The sequence below is a fragment of the Aedes albopictus genome, chromosome 2, assembly GCF_035046485.1.
Source record: "Aedes albopictus strain Foshan chromosome 2, AalbF5, whole genome shotgun sequence".
NCBI classification, from domain to species: domain Eukaryota; kingdom Metazoa; phylum Arthropoda; class Insecta; order Diptera; family Culicidae; genus Aedes; species Aedes albopictus.
The window spans coordinates 180341192-180356151 of NC_085137.1; the positions used below are offsets into that span (position 1 = coordinate 180341192).

The window sequence follows — 14960 nt, forward strand, 5'->3', positions numbered from 1 at the left end:
ACCGGCTAAGGATAACGCTAACTTACCTTGCATATCCTGCAACGGTATTCCATTTTTTTTCTCCTCCTGCTACTTCCTTTAATATCACTGCTTTCGAGCCACCCGCGAGCACCAAGTCGATATGGTCCCATGGGCAGCGGGCGAGGAAAAAATCAACTAGCCGATCACCGCAGTTCGAGTCTACGATGGTTAAAAAAAACTTCGAAATATAAACAGAACGGGTTACGTCATGAACATGACAGATTGTCCCGCAGGGGTGTGCATTTTTTTCAAGCCGATAATGCAGAATCATGAAATATTTCAATCTTGTTTATATTATTCAGTGAATCATAAAATTAATGATAAAGTGATTATAATGTGAATGATTTGACAATATTTTTGTTCACGAAAATGACCATTTTTGAATGGTAACGATACTTAACAACCCATTCGGTCTATCATTCAAACTCCAAATATGATACATGTTATCACCAATATGATTCTCAGTATGATTGATCTATGATACATTTTATGATACTACGTATAATCGGGAAACGATCAATTGTATCATAATCGTATGATACCGTTTTATGCGGGCATTTCATTGCAGAAATACATTTCTGCAATGAAATGGTGCAAACAGCGTGGGTATTATGATTTCTCTCAGATGATTTCTTGCCTAATTTAAGGCTGTTTGAGCAAAATGTTGCATAACTGCGTGTTTGATCATAACGACACTCAACGTGCAAACCACTCATCAGCTTTGGCGCTCCCGCTTTCATATCGCTATCACCATCATTCGACAGTGCAAATCGATCCACCAAAGCATTCGGGTGCTGAGTCATTCACGTTGCCAGAATCTATCGCCAATCGTTTAATACTAAATCATTAATCGTTTATCGTTATGTGTTGTTACGTTTAAGTTTGTGATTAGCAGCTGTGCCATTAGGAATTCGTTAAACCATAAGAACATTTGTAAATGCTCCGACTTAGGAGTAAAAATTTGTTCCGCCAAGAACAACTTAAGCACCTCTGTAATGCCTACCATCATCGACTCGCAATCCTAAAACTCGCGCTCATGTTAACCACCGCACACCACACACACAAAGCACTCCATTCCGATCACGCAGGCCTCGATCGGATACGTTGAGCATCGAGAGAGGCAAACATTGCATTACGGCGCGACAGCAGCATACACACAAGCGACGTTCATCGAGAGAGCACTGTTCATTCCCAGAGAAAGGGAGGTTTTTTTTTTCTCAAGCACAACTACCATCACCGGCAATCAGGCGGAGGGAGCTGATCACGCGATCGTTCATAGTGCCAGCAGTTTGCAAGCATCCATCGGTCGAAACGGTAGTGGCTCACGTTACGGGCGTAGAAGTGGCTCCAGCTTCAAAAAAGAGGTGGAAAATTGATTTGCTGTTGGAGGCAATTTTAGTTACACGAAAAAGGTGAACTCGGCCTTTGCATCGGTGAGGTGAGTCTCTTTATCGCCCGACCAGATACAGGTGGAAAACTAACCGGTTTGTTCCATCACCAGACCGACGCTTAGTGCAGCCAACAAAAGGAGGAGGCCATTTTGCACCACCACGAGATTGCCAAGCCACATGTTCTGGAGAAAACTGCACCTCATTCGACGTATTTCGTGCACATCCGAACGCGATTAGCGCTGTTTCCCCCCGGGTGAGTGAGCATTTTTGTCTTTGCGAGAGACATCCGTCTAATGACCGTTTTTCTAGTTTGACCGTCGGTGAACTCGGTGGTGGCACTCGCCGTCCGTGCAATTGGCAGATCAAACCGCACGAGTGACAATTTTGCATCGTGGCCCACCAGTGAAGATCATTCAGCCGCCCGGCGGGACATCTTGCACGATCAGCCGAAGTCAAGCGCTGACGGAAGAGGCAAGAAACCACGACTATCCGTATACACCGAGAGGACAGGAGCAAAGAGCCTTCGTCAAAGAAGTATGCTGTGAAGCAAAAACTAACTGGAGTTAGTTATTGACAGCTCTGCTCGCCTCAGGGCTCTTTTTTCTCGTTCCAGTTTCGTCAACATCAATCAGGAAGACCGAGCGAGGGTGACCACCGACGTCGGCGTACCGTCGATCTTGAGACGTTCTCGGTGGCTTTCGGCGGGACGCGGTAGCCAGCTTTCCGGCGGGGGAGTGAAGGGCTCGAAGGCAGCAACGATCGCATCGGTAATCGGAGGAGCGGATTGGTGAGCGAGTTGGCGCCAATCATGAATCGGACCGTAGGGTCGGCCGGGAACACGCATCCGGCAGGCGAGGAGGCCCGAGTGAGCGGTCGAGGTTTGTGATCGGTGGCGATGCGTGAGTACAAAGATGAGACAAATGTTAGTTTCTAAGTAAGAATAAACAGCTAGGTCGTAGAGAGAGGATTAGGCGTTTAGGTGGCACAATGCTAGGAGCCAAATAAAGATGTTGTCTAAATGAATAAGCTTTGAGTTGGTGCTTTGATTGCCGTGTTTGTGCCCGAATTCTCGCCCGAATTACCCTGCTATACGGTAGTCTTGCTCTACTGGTCGGGAAGTTTGCAACAGTGTATATGTTATGTTATAACTGTATCGTTTTAGTAATTTGACCTAATAACTGTGTATAATTAGATTAAATTGACGTTAGTTTAAGAATAAATGCATTATGATTTCAATAAAGTGGTGATCTGTTGGTAGTAGAAAAACGGACCACAAAAAGACATTCATTTCCGTTGATAAAACCAGTGCTGAAAAATTCATTTCGTCATATCTAATTTCAATCACCTACAGCTCATTTTAGAAACTGAACCTGAGAATAAGGTATATGATGCTGTTGCATGTCGTTGCCGCTTACAATAGAATTCAATGTTAAATTAACACCTATGTGCCTGTGCCTCATTTTGCACCCTATTTCAAAACTTTAAAAATCTGATTCTCAGCCGTTCCTCAACGAAAGTTTGTGAAATTTTGACAGTTGATCACAAAATTCTTCTAGTTTATGGAACCGGTATCATGGTTCCGATTTTTTCCGTTGTTCCGGATTTATGGCCGTGAGTACTGGGGTAACCTCCTTATCAGATAGAGGTGCAACCTATAACACAAGTTTACAAAATAAAACGAAAGTCGTGAACTTCGGTCAACGACCAAAATTTTTGAAGCACAATTTAATGCTGATTTCTAAACCGACCTTCAAAAAATTTGAAGTAGAACAGTTTTCGAGTTTTAGCTCAATTTCGAGTTTTACAACTTTTCAAAATATGTAATTTACTGAAATTCAAATATATTGCGTTTTGTTCAACCAATTTTAAATCTTTTTTCATCAATTGAAAGCTGAATACAATAATATTCGATCATCTGAATACAGGTTTTGCGTCAGATTGATGAAATTCATGATATTGGCGAGCTTTAGGGACAATCTTCTTAAATTTTAGCCAAATTCTCAAAATTTTTTGAATAAATATATTTTTTTCAATAAGAAAAAAACAACTTAAAAATTCTTTCTCGACGTTTAGTTGACATATCATATGTAGGCGAGTTACAGTAAAAATTTTAGCTCAATCGAAGCATTGATTACGGAGCATGAGATGTTTGAAGTGAGCGACTTTGTTTAAAAATAGAACAAAATTCGATTTTAAATCATCAACCTTGTATGGAAAGTCGAAAAAATTTCCGCTCTACTATAATTTTTTTCTTTCGCGTTTTCGAACTCAGGGCATGATTCTACACCAAAAATGATCATCAGCTTACCGAGTTCAAAAATACTGTAAACTAGTGTAATTCGCCTTCGAAAACTAGCTTGCGGCATTCCAAACTTCATGATTTTGCAAAACAAGAGTATTGGAGCATATTTTTAGAGATGCTGAATACATTGGCCACGTCTCCGGATGTTCCGGAAACCTGGTGCCCTCAGGAAAGTGGCCACTTTCTGACCGGTTCTGAAACCTAGCTTGCGACATATCAAACTTTATGATTTTGCGAAACAAGACTATTGGTACATGTTTTGAGAGATTTCGGATAAACTGGTGACATCTCCGGATGTTCTGGAAACCTGGTGTCCCCAGGGAAGTGGCCACTTTCTGATCGGTTCTAAAACCAAGCATGCAACATATCAAACTTCATGATTTTGAAAAACAAGACTATTGGTACATGTTTGAGAGATTTCGGATACACTGACCACGTCTCCGGATGTTCCGGAAACCTGGTGATCCCAGGGAAGTGGCCACTTTCTAACCAGTTCTGAACCTTAGCTTGCGACATATCAAACTTCATGATTTTGCAAAACAAGACTATTGGTACATATTTTGAGAGATTTCGGATACACTGGCCACATCTCTGGATGTTCCGGAAACCTGGTGTCCCCAGGGAAGTGGCCACTTTCTGACCGGTTCTGAAACCAAGCATGCAACATATCAAACTTCATGATTTTGCGAAACAAGAGTATTGGACCATGTTTCTAGAGATTCCACATACACTGGCCACGTCTCTGGATGTTCCGGAATCCTGGTGCCCCCAGGGAAGTGGCCACTTTCTGACCGGTTCTGAAACCTAGCTTGCGACATATCAAACTTCATGATTTTGCAAAACAAGACAATTGGTACATGTTTTGAGAGATTTCGGATACACTGGCCACGTCTCCGGACGTTCCAGAAACCTGGAGTCCCCAAATAAATGGCCACTTTCTGATCTGTTCTGAAACCTAGCTTGCGACATATCAAACTTCATGATTTTGTAAAACAAGACTAATGGATCGCGTTTGTATAAATTTTAGGTACACTAGATGAATTGGTCACTTACCTGAAAATAGTTTATTGCAAGCATCTGTGGCATACATCGAAACAGTTTTCTCTTCTATTAGAATGCCTTTCGCAACAGCCTTTAACAGCGCTAAATTTTAAATTATTTGCAGGAAAAACCAAAATTGGTAAGGATGTACAATTCACTAAAAGCAGGTGAAGATTCATTAGATCTTATTCCTGGAAGCTATACATGTAAACGGCGGACAGACAGATATTCCCTGGCAATATTTTTCAACATTCTCGATATCTGCGCTCACAATTCCTACATCACATTCCTTTTAGCGCTTTCAAGCTGGGCTTTCGAAGGAGTTTGCCGTAAATCACATTAGGTCGAGACAACAGGACAGCATCCTATATAATGAAAAACAAAAGGTGTGATTATAATATCAATCTAAAGGTCTAAAGGTGTCCATTATGTAAGTCGGCTGTTTGTTCATCATATTATCGAAATGTTAAATTGTACGCATGTCCGGATTGTATGAACGAACAGCCAGATATTCGGGAACTGAAATACATATCGAAAAAAATCAGAAGATGTTGGTACTGTTCACGACACCGTGACGTGAAAACAATAATCAGTTGCCTCTATTGTAATCGTCCAGTATGCGAAAGGCATTCTAATAAAAGAGAAAACTATCTAAAAACTCCCTGGGCACCAGCTTTCCGGAACATCCAGAGATGTGGCCAGTGTATCCGAAATATCTCAAAACATATACTAATTGTCTTGTTTTGCATAATCATGAAGTTTGATATGTCGCAAGCTAGGTTTCAGAATCGGTCAGAAAGTGGTCACTTCCCAGGGGGCACCAGATTTCCGGAACATCCGGAGATGTTACCAGTGTATCCGAAATCTCTCAATACATGTACCAATAGTCTTGTTTTACAAAAGTATGAAGTTTGATATTTCGCAAGCTAGGGTTCAGAACCGTTCAGAAAGTGGCCACTTCCCTGGGGGCACCAGCTTTCCGGAACATCCGGAGATGTGACCAGTGTATCCGAAATCTCTCAAAACATGTACCAATTGTCCTGTTTTGCAAAATCATGAAGTTTGATTTGTCGCAAGCTAGGTTTCAAAACCGGTCAGTAAGTGGCCACTTCCCTGGGAGCACCAGATTTCCGGAACATCCGGAGACGTGGCCAGTGTATCCGAAATCTCTCAAAACATGTACCAATAGTCTTGTTTTGCAAAATCATGAAGTTTGATATGTCGCAAGCTAGGTTTCAGAACCGGTCAGAAAGTGGCCACTTCTCTGAGGGCACCAGGTTTCCGGAACATCCGGAGAAGTGGTCAATGTATTCAGCATCTCTAAAAATACACACTTAATTTTGATTACCGAGTTCGGTAACTTTTTGACGAGATTATAACTGCTGAGCACCGAACTCGTTCAGCAAAAATGCATTGTTTACCTTTTCCATACGATTTTGACAGTAGTTTTACTGAACCTCAGTAAAATCGATTACCGAAACTACCGAAATCATACTGCTGTTCTAATCTCGTCAAAAAAGTACCGAACAGGCAATTCGGAAATAAGTGTGTATGCTCCAATACTCTTGTTTTGCAAAATCATGAAGTTTGGAATGCTGCAAGCTAGTTTTCGAAGGCGAATTATAGGTTGCACCTCTATCTGATAAGGAGGTTACCCCAGTACCCACGGCCATAAATCCGGAACAACGGAAAAAATCGGAACCATGATACCGGTTCCATAAACTAGAAGAATTTTGTGATCAACTGTCAAAATTTCACAAACTTTCGTTGAGAAACGGCTGAGAATCAGATTTTTAAAGTTTTGAAATAGGGTGCAAAATGAGGCACAGGCACATAGGTGTTAACAATAGAAAAACAATAGAATCAAATGAGTTGTAAATGTAAAGACATGTAAATCTACTGTATATTTGATTCCACGTATATGTATTAACAACATTTGATTTACATTAGAATCTTCTGTTTTGCGAAAAAATATGTATGGGAAAAAGTCCTTTTTTGTATTGTTACGATACTTAACAACCTATACAATTCAATGTGAAATCCTCATTCACATTTGATTCTATTGTTAGAAACATTTGATTCTATTGTTTTTATATTGTTATTTTAACATTGAATTCTATTGTGAGAGCATGGTTTTCAATGGTACTGTTACATTAGAATCCTATGTTTTTCTATTGTATTTTTTATCCAGGCAGTTGTCAGATGGAGAAAAAAGTAAAAATAAATAAATAAATTTCACATTGAAGTATCGTAACAAAACAAAAAAAGACTTTTTTCCACCCAACTTTTTTCGCAAAACAGAAAATTGTAATGTTAACGAAATGTTGGTTATGCCGATACGTGGAATGAAATATACCGAAGATTTTTATGTTTTTGTATTGTTCTGAACAGTTGAATATGAACTGTGATTTTACATTGAATTCAATGGTTTGGGCTCAAAAATAACACTAACAGATAGACGACATTTAATGTTTGGAATGTATGGCATAGTGTCACACTCAATCCTTAATTCCCTGTTCAGCACTTTTTTGACGAAAATAGAACAGCAGAACTATTTCGGTAACTTCGGTAATCGATTTTACTGAGGCTCAGTACATGTAATATTCTGTGACCGTCCGTCTCCGCTGCTAGCAACGAATGAGCGCTTGCACGCTGACGTCATCACTGTCTCCTTCTCTTTCTTTCCTTTGGCGTCGGTCCATAAAGCCGTCCTTGCCCTCAAAAAAAATTTGAGGGCAATGTTTACAAATCGTATGAGAATTCGATGAGGTTATGTTTTCGATGCAAGCCTCTATGTTGTTGTTTTCGTTCCCTTTTCCACTTGTTCCCATCAAGGTCTTGTATGCCAAAGGTATGCGCACAGATAATGATGTGAAACAGATCAAGGTATAAATAGGCATAAGGTACGCACATCAATGTTCGTCGGCTAATATACTACAATCTCCCCTTTTCAATAAAAATGCAAACTAGTATACTGTTTCATAGTTTGAGAAATTGTGTTTAACATTCTCCGACTAATCTGATCCTTTTTTGGTACATTTTCGTTCACTACATGCCTACCTAAAAATCAGATAAATTTCATCAGTCAATGACTGTTTTGTGTCGACTCGTGTTTTGCTTTTGACTAGGAGAGCTATGTGTTATCTGGCTCACCACTTTTCGTATAGCTTTGCAAGCAAGCCTTATAGTACTCATGCCAGTCTATAACATGTGTTTATCTGATATCTTCCCTCTTTTTGTAATGATTGCAGCCTACCATCTCCTTGAGTTACCTAAGTACTTTGATTAATGATGAAAAGAATTCACGTCAGTATGTACATTTCATCGTTTGCTATCTCCGGATACTTCCATCTCTTCAACCATCCGGATTTCAGCTCTACGTCCACATTTTTTTAGTTGTAATTCTTATAATAGTACAACTACCCCATAATTCAAAACAAGTTTTGTGCTTATTCGTTCTACATACGTTAATGCACGTGGAAGAGCAACCAAGTACCTAAGAGGAACAGCTGAGAGTCATTTCACTTTATCTCACAATGAAACCTTATGTAAATCGTTTACACTGCAACTATCACAGACTACCCTCACAATTGCATGTAATTTTACACCAACTACATTTGGCTAGTAGCAAGCCTGTTGTTAACACCTTTATTTATGGCAATTTCGTTTCTTACGAGCGAGTTTACGAGTTGACGTTAACAATGAGCTGCTGGCAAACCTCTATGCATGTTCTCATGAGAACATCAACGCAGATCATATCTTACAATCCATTTCATCCAACGCTTGCTTGCATAACAACTATCTTTAATGCAATGCAGGATAACTCGTATCTCAAAACAGCAAGGCAATATAACGAAGCAGTCAGCTAATCGTCTAAGTTGGCATCCAACCTGATGTTTGAAGGCACAACAAACATTCAAATGGTGCATGTAGTGAAACATCGCATCAATGATTCAGAAGCAAAAGCAACATTCATCGAACCTTGCATTGTCGACCGAGTTCCTAGAAACTATACAAATAGGAAACTAAGTTTCAACTTTCATAAGAACACCATCAACTTTCTGAATCATTTAACATCTCTAACCATCAATAATCAAACATATTTCCTCTATGTGATATTTTTATTTTTTTTAACGTTAGCCAATAAAACAACTCCAGATATGCCAAGTTATTCCTGATCGGAGCCTGCTGTATAAAGTTCTTCTTCGAAGAAGTGCCAATCTGACTTATACTTCTCTTATTTTTTTTATAAAACTGCTATATGCGTGTATGTTCATAGCCATCCCAAGAACCGAAAATGAGCTTAATAATCCGTTTCTCTTTCTTCCAACTTGACAACACAGTAAATTCAACCTGTCAAATTCAGCCTAAAAATCTTCAACCCGCAAACTGTGCTGTCTATCATATTTTTAGTTGCTTAACACAAAGTCTTATCTTACCTATCAAACAGCATCCAAACACAACCGTGAACTTCTGCCAAATAGTCATCTCCAAAGACTGCAACACCTTGTTTGAACGAGTACAGCCGCAGAGATAAATACGGTCTGCCATGGGTAAAAGAATGGCATTATCAGCATATGCTGCAAATCTGACGTGCTAAGCAATTCTCGACTAAGAGTAGAACAGTCATCTCATTAGTTCCTTGTGCAAGCGTAGCTGATCTGTTGTTACTGGAATGTCAACTACTGGCGGTCAATCATACTCGAGCTCAAGTCCTGCGAATTTCATGTACTAACGTATGTTCTCAGCATAGTCGCAGAATGCAAGCTGAGTTGCTTCCCAATGGTTTGCCATTATTGATTGCTAATATTTTACAACTACTGTGTAACTTTTGACCAATGAAAGTAACAGCCATTTCTGCATGAAATGCACTACTCCGTCTTAAAAAGTGACAAAAATATTCCATTTTACAAAACGACAACAGTGTTGATAACGATACATATTGAACTTCTCGTTTCAAAACGTCAACTTCTGTAAAGTTTTGTGTCACCTAGTCTGTCACACAAGCATGCATGCACCAGTACGTAGCTTCAAAGGACTATCTTCTTCTTCTTGGCGTATCGTTCTAACTAAGACGAAATCTGCTTCTCAGCTTACTGTTCAATGAGCACTTCCACTTTCAGCATTGCATTGTCTTGTTGAATACCCATTTACCACTTTGGATATCTTGCTCCTTCGAACGAATGTCCAAATGGCTGTTTTGCAACATTAGAGCTAATGCCATGCATTGTCTATTTTTCTCATCCGTTGAATAACTAACAACACATTTACAACCCAGTCGTTCTTTTCCTTTCACAAAACTTCAGTACCCCACAAAACTTCAACGATTTCGTTTGTAACTGAAGCAGTTGACCCATCCTCTCTTTGCCTGCTACTCCAAAAGTAATAAGCTTGCAAAATTCTATCAACTTAAAAACGTACTCTGCTGTATGCTGTATGAGTTCATGCACCTGACAGGCAACACTTTGTTATTTCACAATGTTTGATAAATAAGAAACATTTCTCATCCTCATGGCCCATTGACCAACCACAAATTGAAATCTCCGACTCGAGCTAGACATGTTACCTTGCTAATTTACGTTCAGTGCATTATTTTTTCGTGACCGGAATGGTCAAGAAATTTAACACAGCAAGCCCCATTTGATTTGACGTTTTGTTTCAGCTCCGTACTAGGATCTGGAATAAAGCGACGCTTTATTATTTCTTGAGCGATTCCTTTCCTGAATTTTCCACGCCTCGAGATAGGCCAAGAAATTTCTTGCGATCAGCGTACTACCCAGAACCAGACTAACTGATAACCATTACACATTTGGAGTACTATACTACAGCACCGAAGAGTGTCAACACGTATTTAACGAATGGGTTACTAATCAGGCACATCCGGATTCAAACACACACTGGTGCTTTCTCCTTCTTCTTTATGACTCTACGTCCCCACTGGGATTTGATCTGCCTCGCATCAACTTAATGTTCTTTGAACACTTCCTGTGAGGCAAGCACAATCATACACTATACCCATAGAGTCAAGAAGATTTTCCCGACTGGAACGGGAATCGAACCCGCCGACTTCGGATTGGCTAACTGGAGACCCCTACACTGGTGCTTTAATGGCAGCAAATTTGAATAACCTTCAATTCAACCTCCATTCATGGTAAAAAACACGACACATTACAAAAGCTTATAGGTGTGTTAATTACTCAACTATCCCGATTGCCTCAAAAAGTCGTGCAGGACTGTCGACACACGCGACGTGCAATTCCCTCCGTGCCGAATATTTTCTTTCTCAACTACTGTTCTCGCTCCGCTTTTCGAAGTGAATCTCATCCATGCCAACACTGAAGACATATCAATCACTATTAAAGCACACTAATTCTTCTACAAAGCAACGTTGAGAAGCCACGCAAACAGTCTGCGGAGTTATTTCATAACTAGTGCCTTGCCACGATGCACCCAGTTGAACCAAGCCTACAGCCTAGAGCTACCTGCGCAGTCGTATCGCATTGTTGCACAAATTCATCATGTTCTACATGATTCCAAATTCATCTCATGGTGGAAACCCCTGTTTCCATTTCCTATTGCATGCTTCGTATTCCAGGGAAGCCACAGTCTTCCGCTTACCCATTGGGACTATCCATCTTCCCCAACCTTCAGGATTCCAACTATTCTCACAGAGTTAACATGGGAAACCCTGCCGATTTCCGCCGAGATATTTCGTCAGAGAACTCTACCAATTCTCCTTTACAGGGAAAATCCTTCCGATTTCCGCCAACGCCATGAGAATCACATTAATTCTCTTGAGCTTTGCCCCCAGGAGAATTCTCTCAATTCTCGCAAATAAACAGGGGAAATCCCTTCGGATTTTCCGCCAACTCCATGAGAATCACTCTGATTCTCGCAAAGCTCAACCCCACGGAGAATTCATCTAAATTCTCGCGCCTGAAAATTTTCACCCAGTTACTTGCATCACTCCACCTAAATTTCAGTATTTGCGAACATCTGCTTGTCCACATCAATCCGGTGATAATCCGGCCCCTGCCGTTTCCGTGGATTGTATTTATATTTACCTTCTTTTCCTTTTTAATCCTCGTCGCCACTTGTAATATTCTGTGACCGTCCGTCTCCGCTGCTAGCAACGAATGTTGTTGTTTTCGTTCCCTTTTCCACTTGTTCCCATCAAGGTCTTGTATGCCAAAGGTATGCGCACAGATAATGATGTGAAACAGATCAAGGTATAAATAGGCATAAGGTACGCACATCAATGTTCGTCGGCTAATATACTACAGTACACCAACTGTCAAAACCGGGTGCAAAAAGTAAACAATGCAGTATAGCTGTATTCAGCTGTTCTATTTTCGTCAAAAATTTACCGAACACGGTATTCCAAATTAAGTGTGTATATTTCCGCTCATCTCTGTAGAGGATTAAAAGCAAGATTAAAAAAGTGTGTGCTTCTTGCAAAGCGCAATAAAAAAAACCTGAAACATTCTGGAGACACTGTTGTTGAACTGTGTACTAAAATAGTTCTAAAACAATCATCGACCGCGCTCCGCGGTTGACAGATGTGTCATCATCGCGCAAAGCCATCATCGTTTTTCATCGGTCCACGGACTGCAGCCAGCAAAATTTGCGTGTGTGACAAGTTTTTTTTATTTTCAAGTGAAAAAATCCGAAAATCTAGCAGCGTCTGGAAAATAGTTTGGTGTTTATAAGTGTTATTTGTTCGTTGTAATTGTTGTAAATGTAAAAATCCACCTGGAGTGCTTTTCCGATCGGGAAAATAGTGTGATAGTTTTTGTCCAGCAGCGAGCTGATTGTTGATACGGCGACGAAACTCTGGTGACGGATTGCGGAAAGTGATGGCCGATCAGACTGAACTGCGTATGAATTTAGCTGCCATACAACGCACGGATCCGTATGCAAACGATATTATAAACTCATCGGCACACGTTGCATTCTACACGTTCAATACCGCCGAAAACGAGTGGGAAAAGACCGACATCGAGGGGGCCCTGTTCATCTACAGGCGCAGAGCCGAGCCGCACCACAGTATTTTCATCAACAATCGACTGAACACGAACTCTTTGGTAGAACCGATCAACGGACAGATCGAGCTTCAGTCACAGCCTCCGTTTCTGCTGTACCGCAACGAGCGGGCACGCATCCGAGGGTTCTGGTTCTACAACAACTCCGAGTGCGACCGGATCCGGGAGGTCATTGCCAAGCTGGTCGAGGGCTGTAATAACAATCCGAAAGGTAGCAGCAAGAAAAAATCTGACATGGGCAAAACGCAGGCCAACGGTAACGGGGCAGGTGAGAGGATAATTTTTTGGAAGGATTTAATTAATGTTTTATGATCTCTTCGTTATGTTTGGTGTGTTAAGAAGTGTGTTCAATGATATTATTGTTTATCAACAGGTAACAATGTGGACATTTTCTCGATGTTAACTAAAGCCCAAGAGGACTTTAATAACAGCGCTGGAAAGCCATCGTCGGCATCGGTACCAAATCAGGAGCCGCAGGTCCCGAGCAGAAACCCATCAGCAGCTATCAACATTGTTCCGGATGCTCCACAAAGTGTGGTAAACTTTTTCGCAGCTGCCAAACAGCCAGCGGCCTCGGAAGTGCCACTGTTTCAAACTCTGATGTCAAATCCGGTGCACACCCTGGAACAGATCGAGAAGCAACATCGTGCCAGTTCACCCCAGAAAGAGGTCGCTGGTACCGGTAAGCTAACGCCGGATGTTAGTGAACTGGAAAATAGCTTGAAATTGATGGGAATTCCAATAAATACAGGACCCGCAGCCGGTCAAGAGTTGGGAAGTTCTCCGTTAGCCACTTTCCTCAGCTCGACCAACTTGGCCGCTGTTCGGAACAATAACCAGCCGATTCCGAAAACGAAACCCATTGAAATCAGTGAGCTCGAGTCCAGACACCAGCAGCAGCAGCAGCAACCTTTACACGAGCTTCTGAAAAGATCGGAATCGTTGAGCAATAACAGTTCTCTGAACAATTCCGGCCCGGCATTGAATCCAGCCGGGATAATAGGCGGAAGTGCCACAAAACCGGCTTTGATGCCTCCGACTATGTTTGCTTCCAGTACGAGCAGTGCTGCCAAGGGGCTGACCGATTTGTTTGCCAACGCGGCAAATAAAAAGCATCCGGAACACCCGAACGGAGCAACCCAGATCACAGCGTCCGTTACGGATTTGCTCTCCAAAGCCAACAACAATCATCATCCTCCGCCGCCGCCGGGATTCTTCCCACCGATGGTTGGTGCCCCCGTGGAACCGCTGACCCAGGCCCAGCTCGTGCAGGCCATCAGCTATCTCATCAAGCACGATTCGGACTTTGTTCGGAAGCTGCACGAAGCTTACCTAAAGTCTCTGCAGGAAATGATGGCATTATAACGTGTGTGCCCCACCGCAGAAAACGAAACTGACCTTGGCCGCAAGTCGTCGTCGCGTATCAGGGATCAGGGTCACCGAGGAGGTAGGAAGTAGGAGGAAAAGACTATTTAGGGAGCGAAAAAAATGAACGGAACCGGAACTAATTTGCTGTTTGCGCGTGTGTGAAGATCTTTTAGGCATGAGAATGACGAACTGACGGATTGATCCATATTTTATCCTTAATTATTACGATTTAATTTCATCTCTTCCTTTCTCTTAAGAAATATATCGTTTCGTTCTGTTATCGACTTCGTACTTCCCGCCCATAAAGAAGCACATTACACAGATAGAATATACGTTGCTTTAGCTTAGAGCAAGTACAGAAATTGATGTTTTATTTTGTTTTCTTCCTATTGGTTTCCTTGTTACATTTTGCTGTTTTTGTAGCTCAAAATAGTTTTTAATAATTCCCCATGACACCTAAGAGTTTTTTTTTTTCAAATTTTAATATGATTGATATGTTTAATCCCCTGATAAGGTCGACGACATCAAACGAGTTGCCAATACATAGGTACTCGTGGGCCACAGTTGAGTTCTCCCAAACATGTTTTTCCTTTGAGGCCGGATGGGACGCCATTGCTCTGTTGCTAGTAAGATGCAAATCTACGAGTCCACTCGGTCGAATCGGTTCTACAGTGCCGCTCTTACCACATTCAAGCTAGATGGTGTTATTGAATCGAATTGTGCTACTTTTCCCCGAATGTCGTTTCCCCAAACGCCAGTTCCCCGAATGACTCATTTCCCCGAATGAACCGTTTC

The 14960-nt window shown here is 41.4% G+C and overlaps 1 protein-coding gene across 1 annotated transcript; it reads left to right on the plus strand.

The window, feature by feature from the left end:
* Positions 1-12327: 12327 nt before the first annotated feature.
* Positions 12328-14527, plus strand: LOC109419599 (mRNA-decapping enzyme 1A). The gene is made up of 2 exons (XM_019693830.3): positions 12328-13065; positions 13171-14527. The coding sequence occupies exons 1-2, from the start codon at positions 12612-12614 to the stop codon at positions 14160-14162; spliced, it is 1446 nt and encodes a 481-aa protein (XP_019549375.3). The 5' UTR covers positions 12328-12611; the 3' UTR covers positions 14163-14527.
* The last annotated feature ends 433 nt before the right edge of the window (positions 14528-14960 follow it).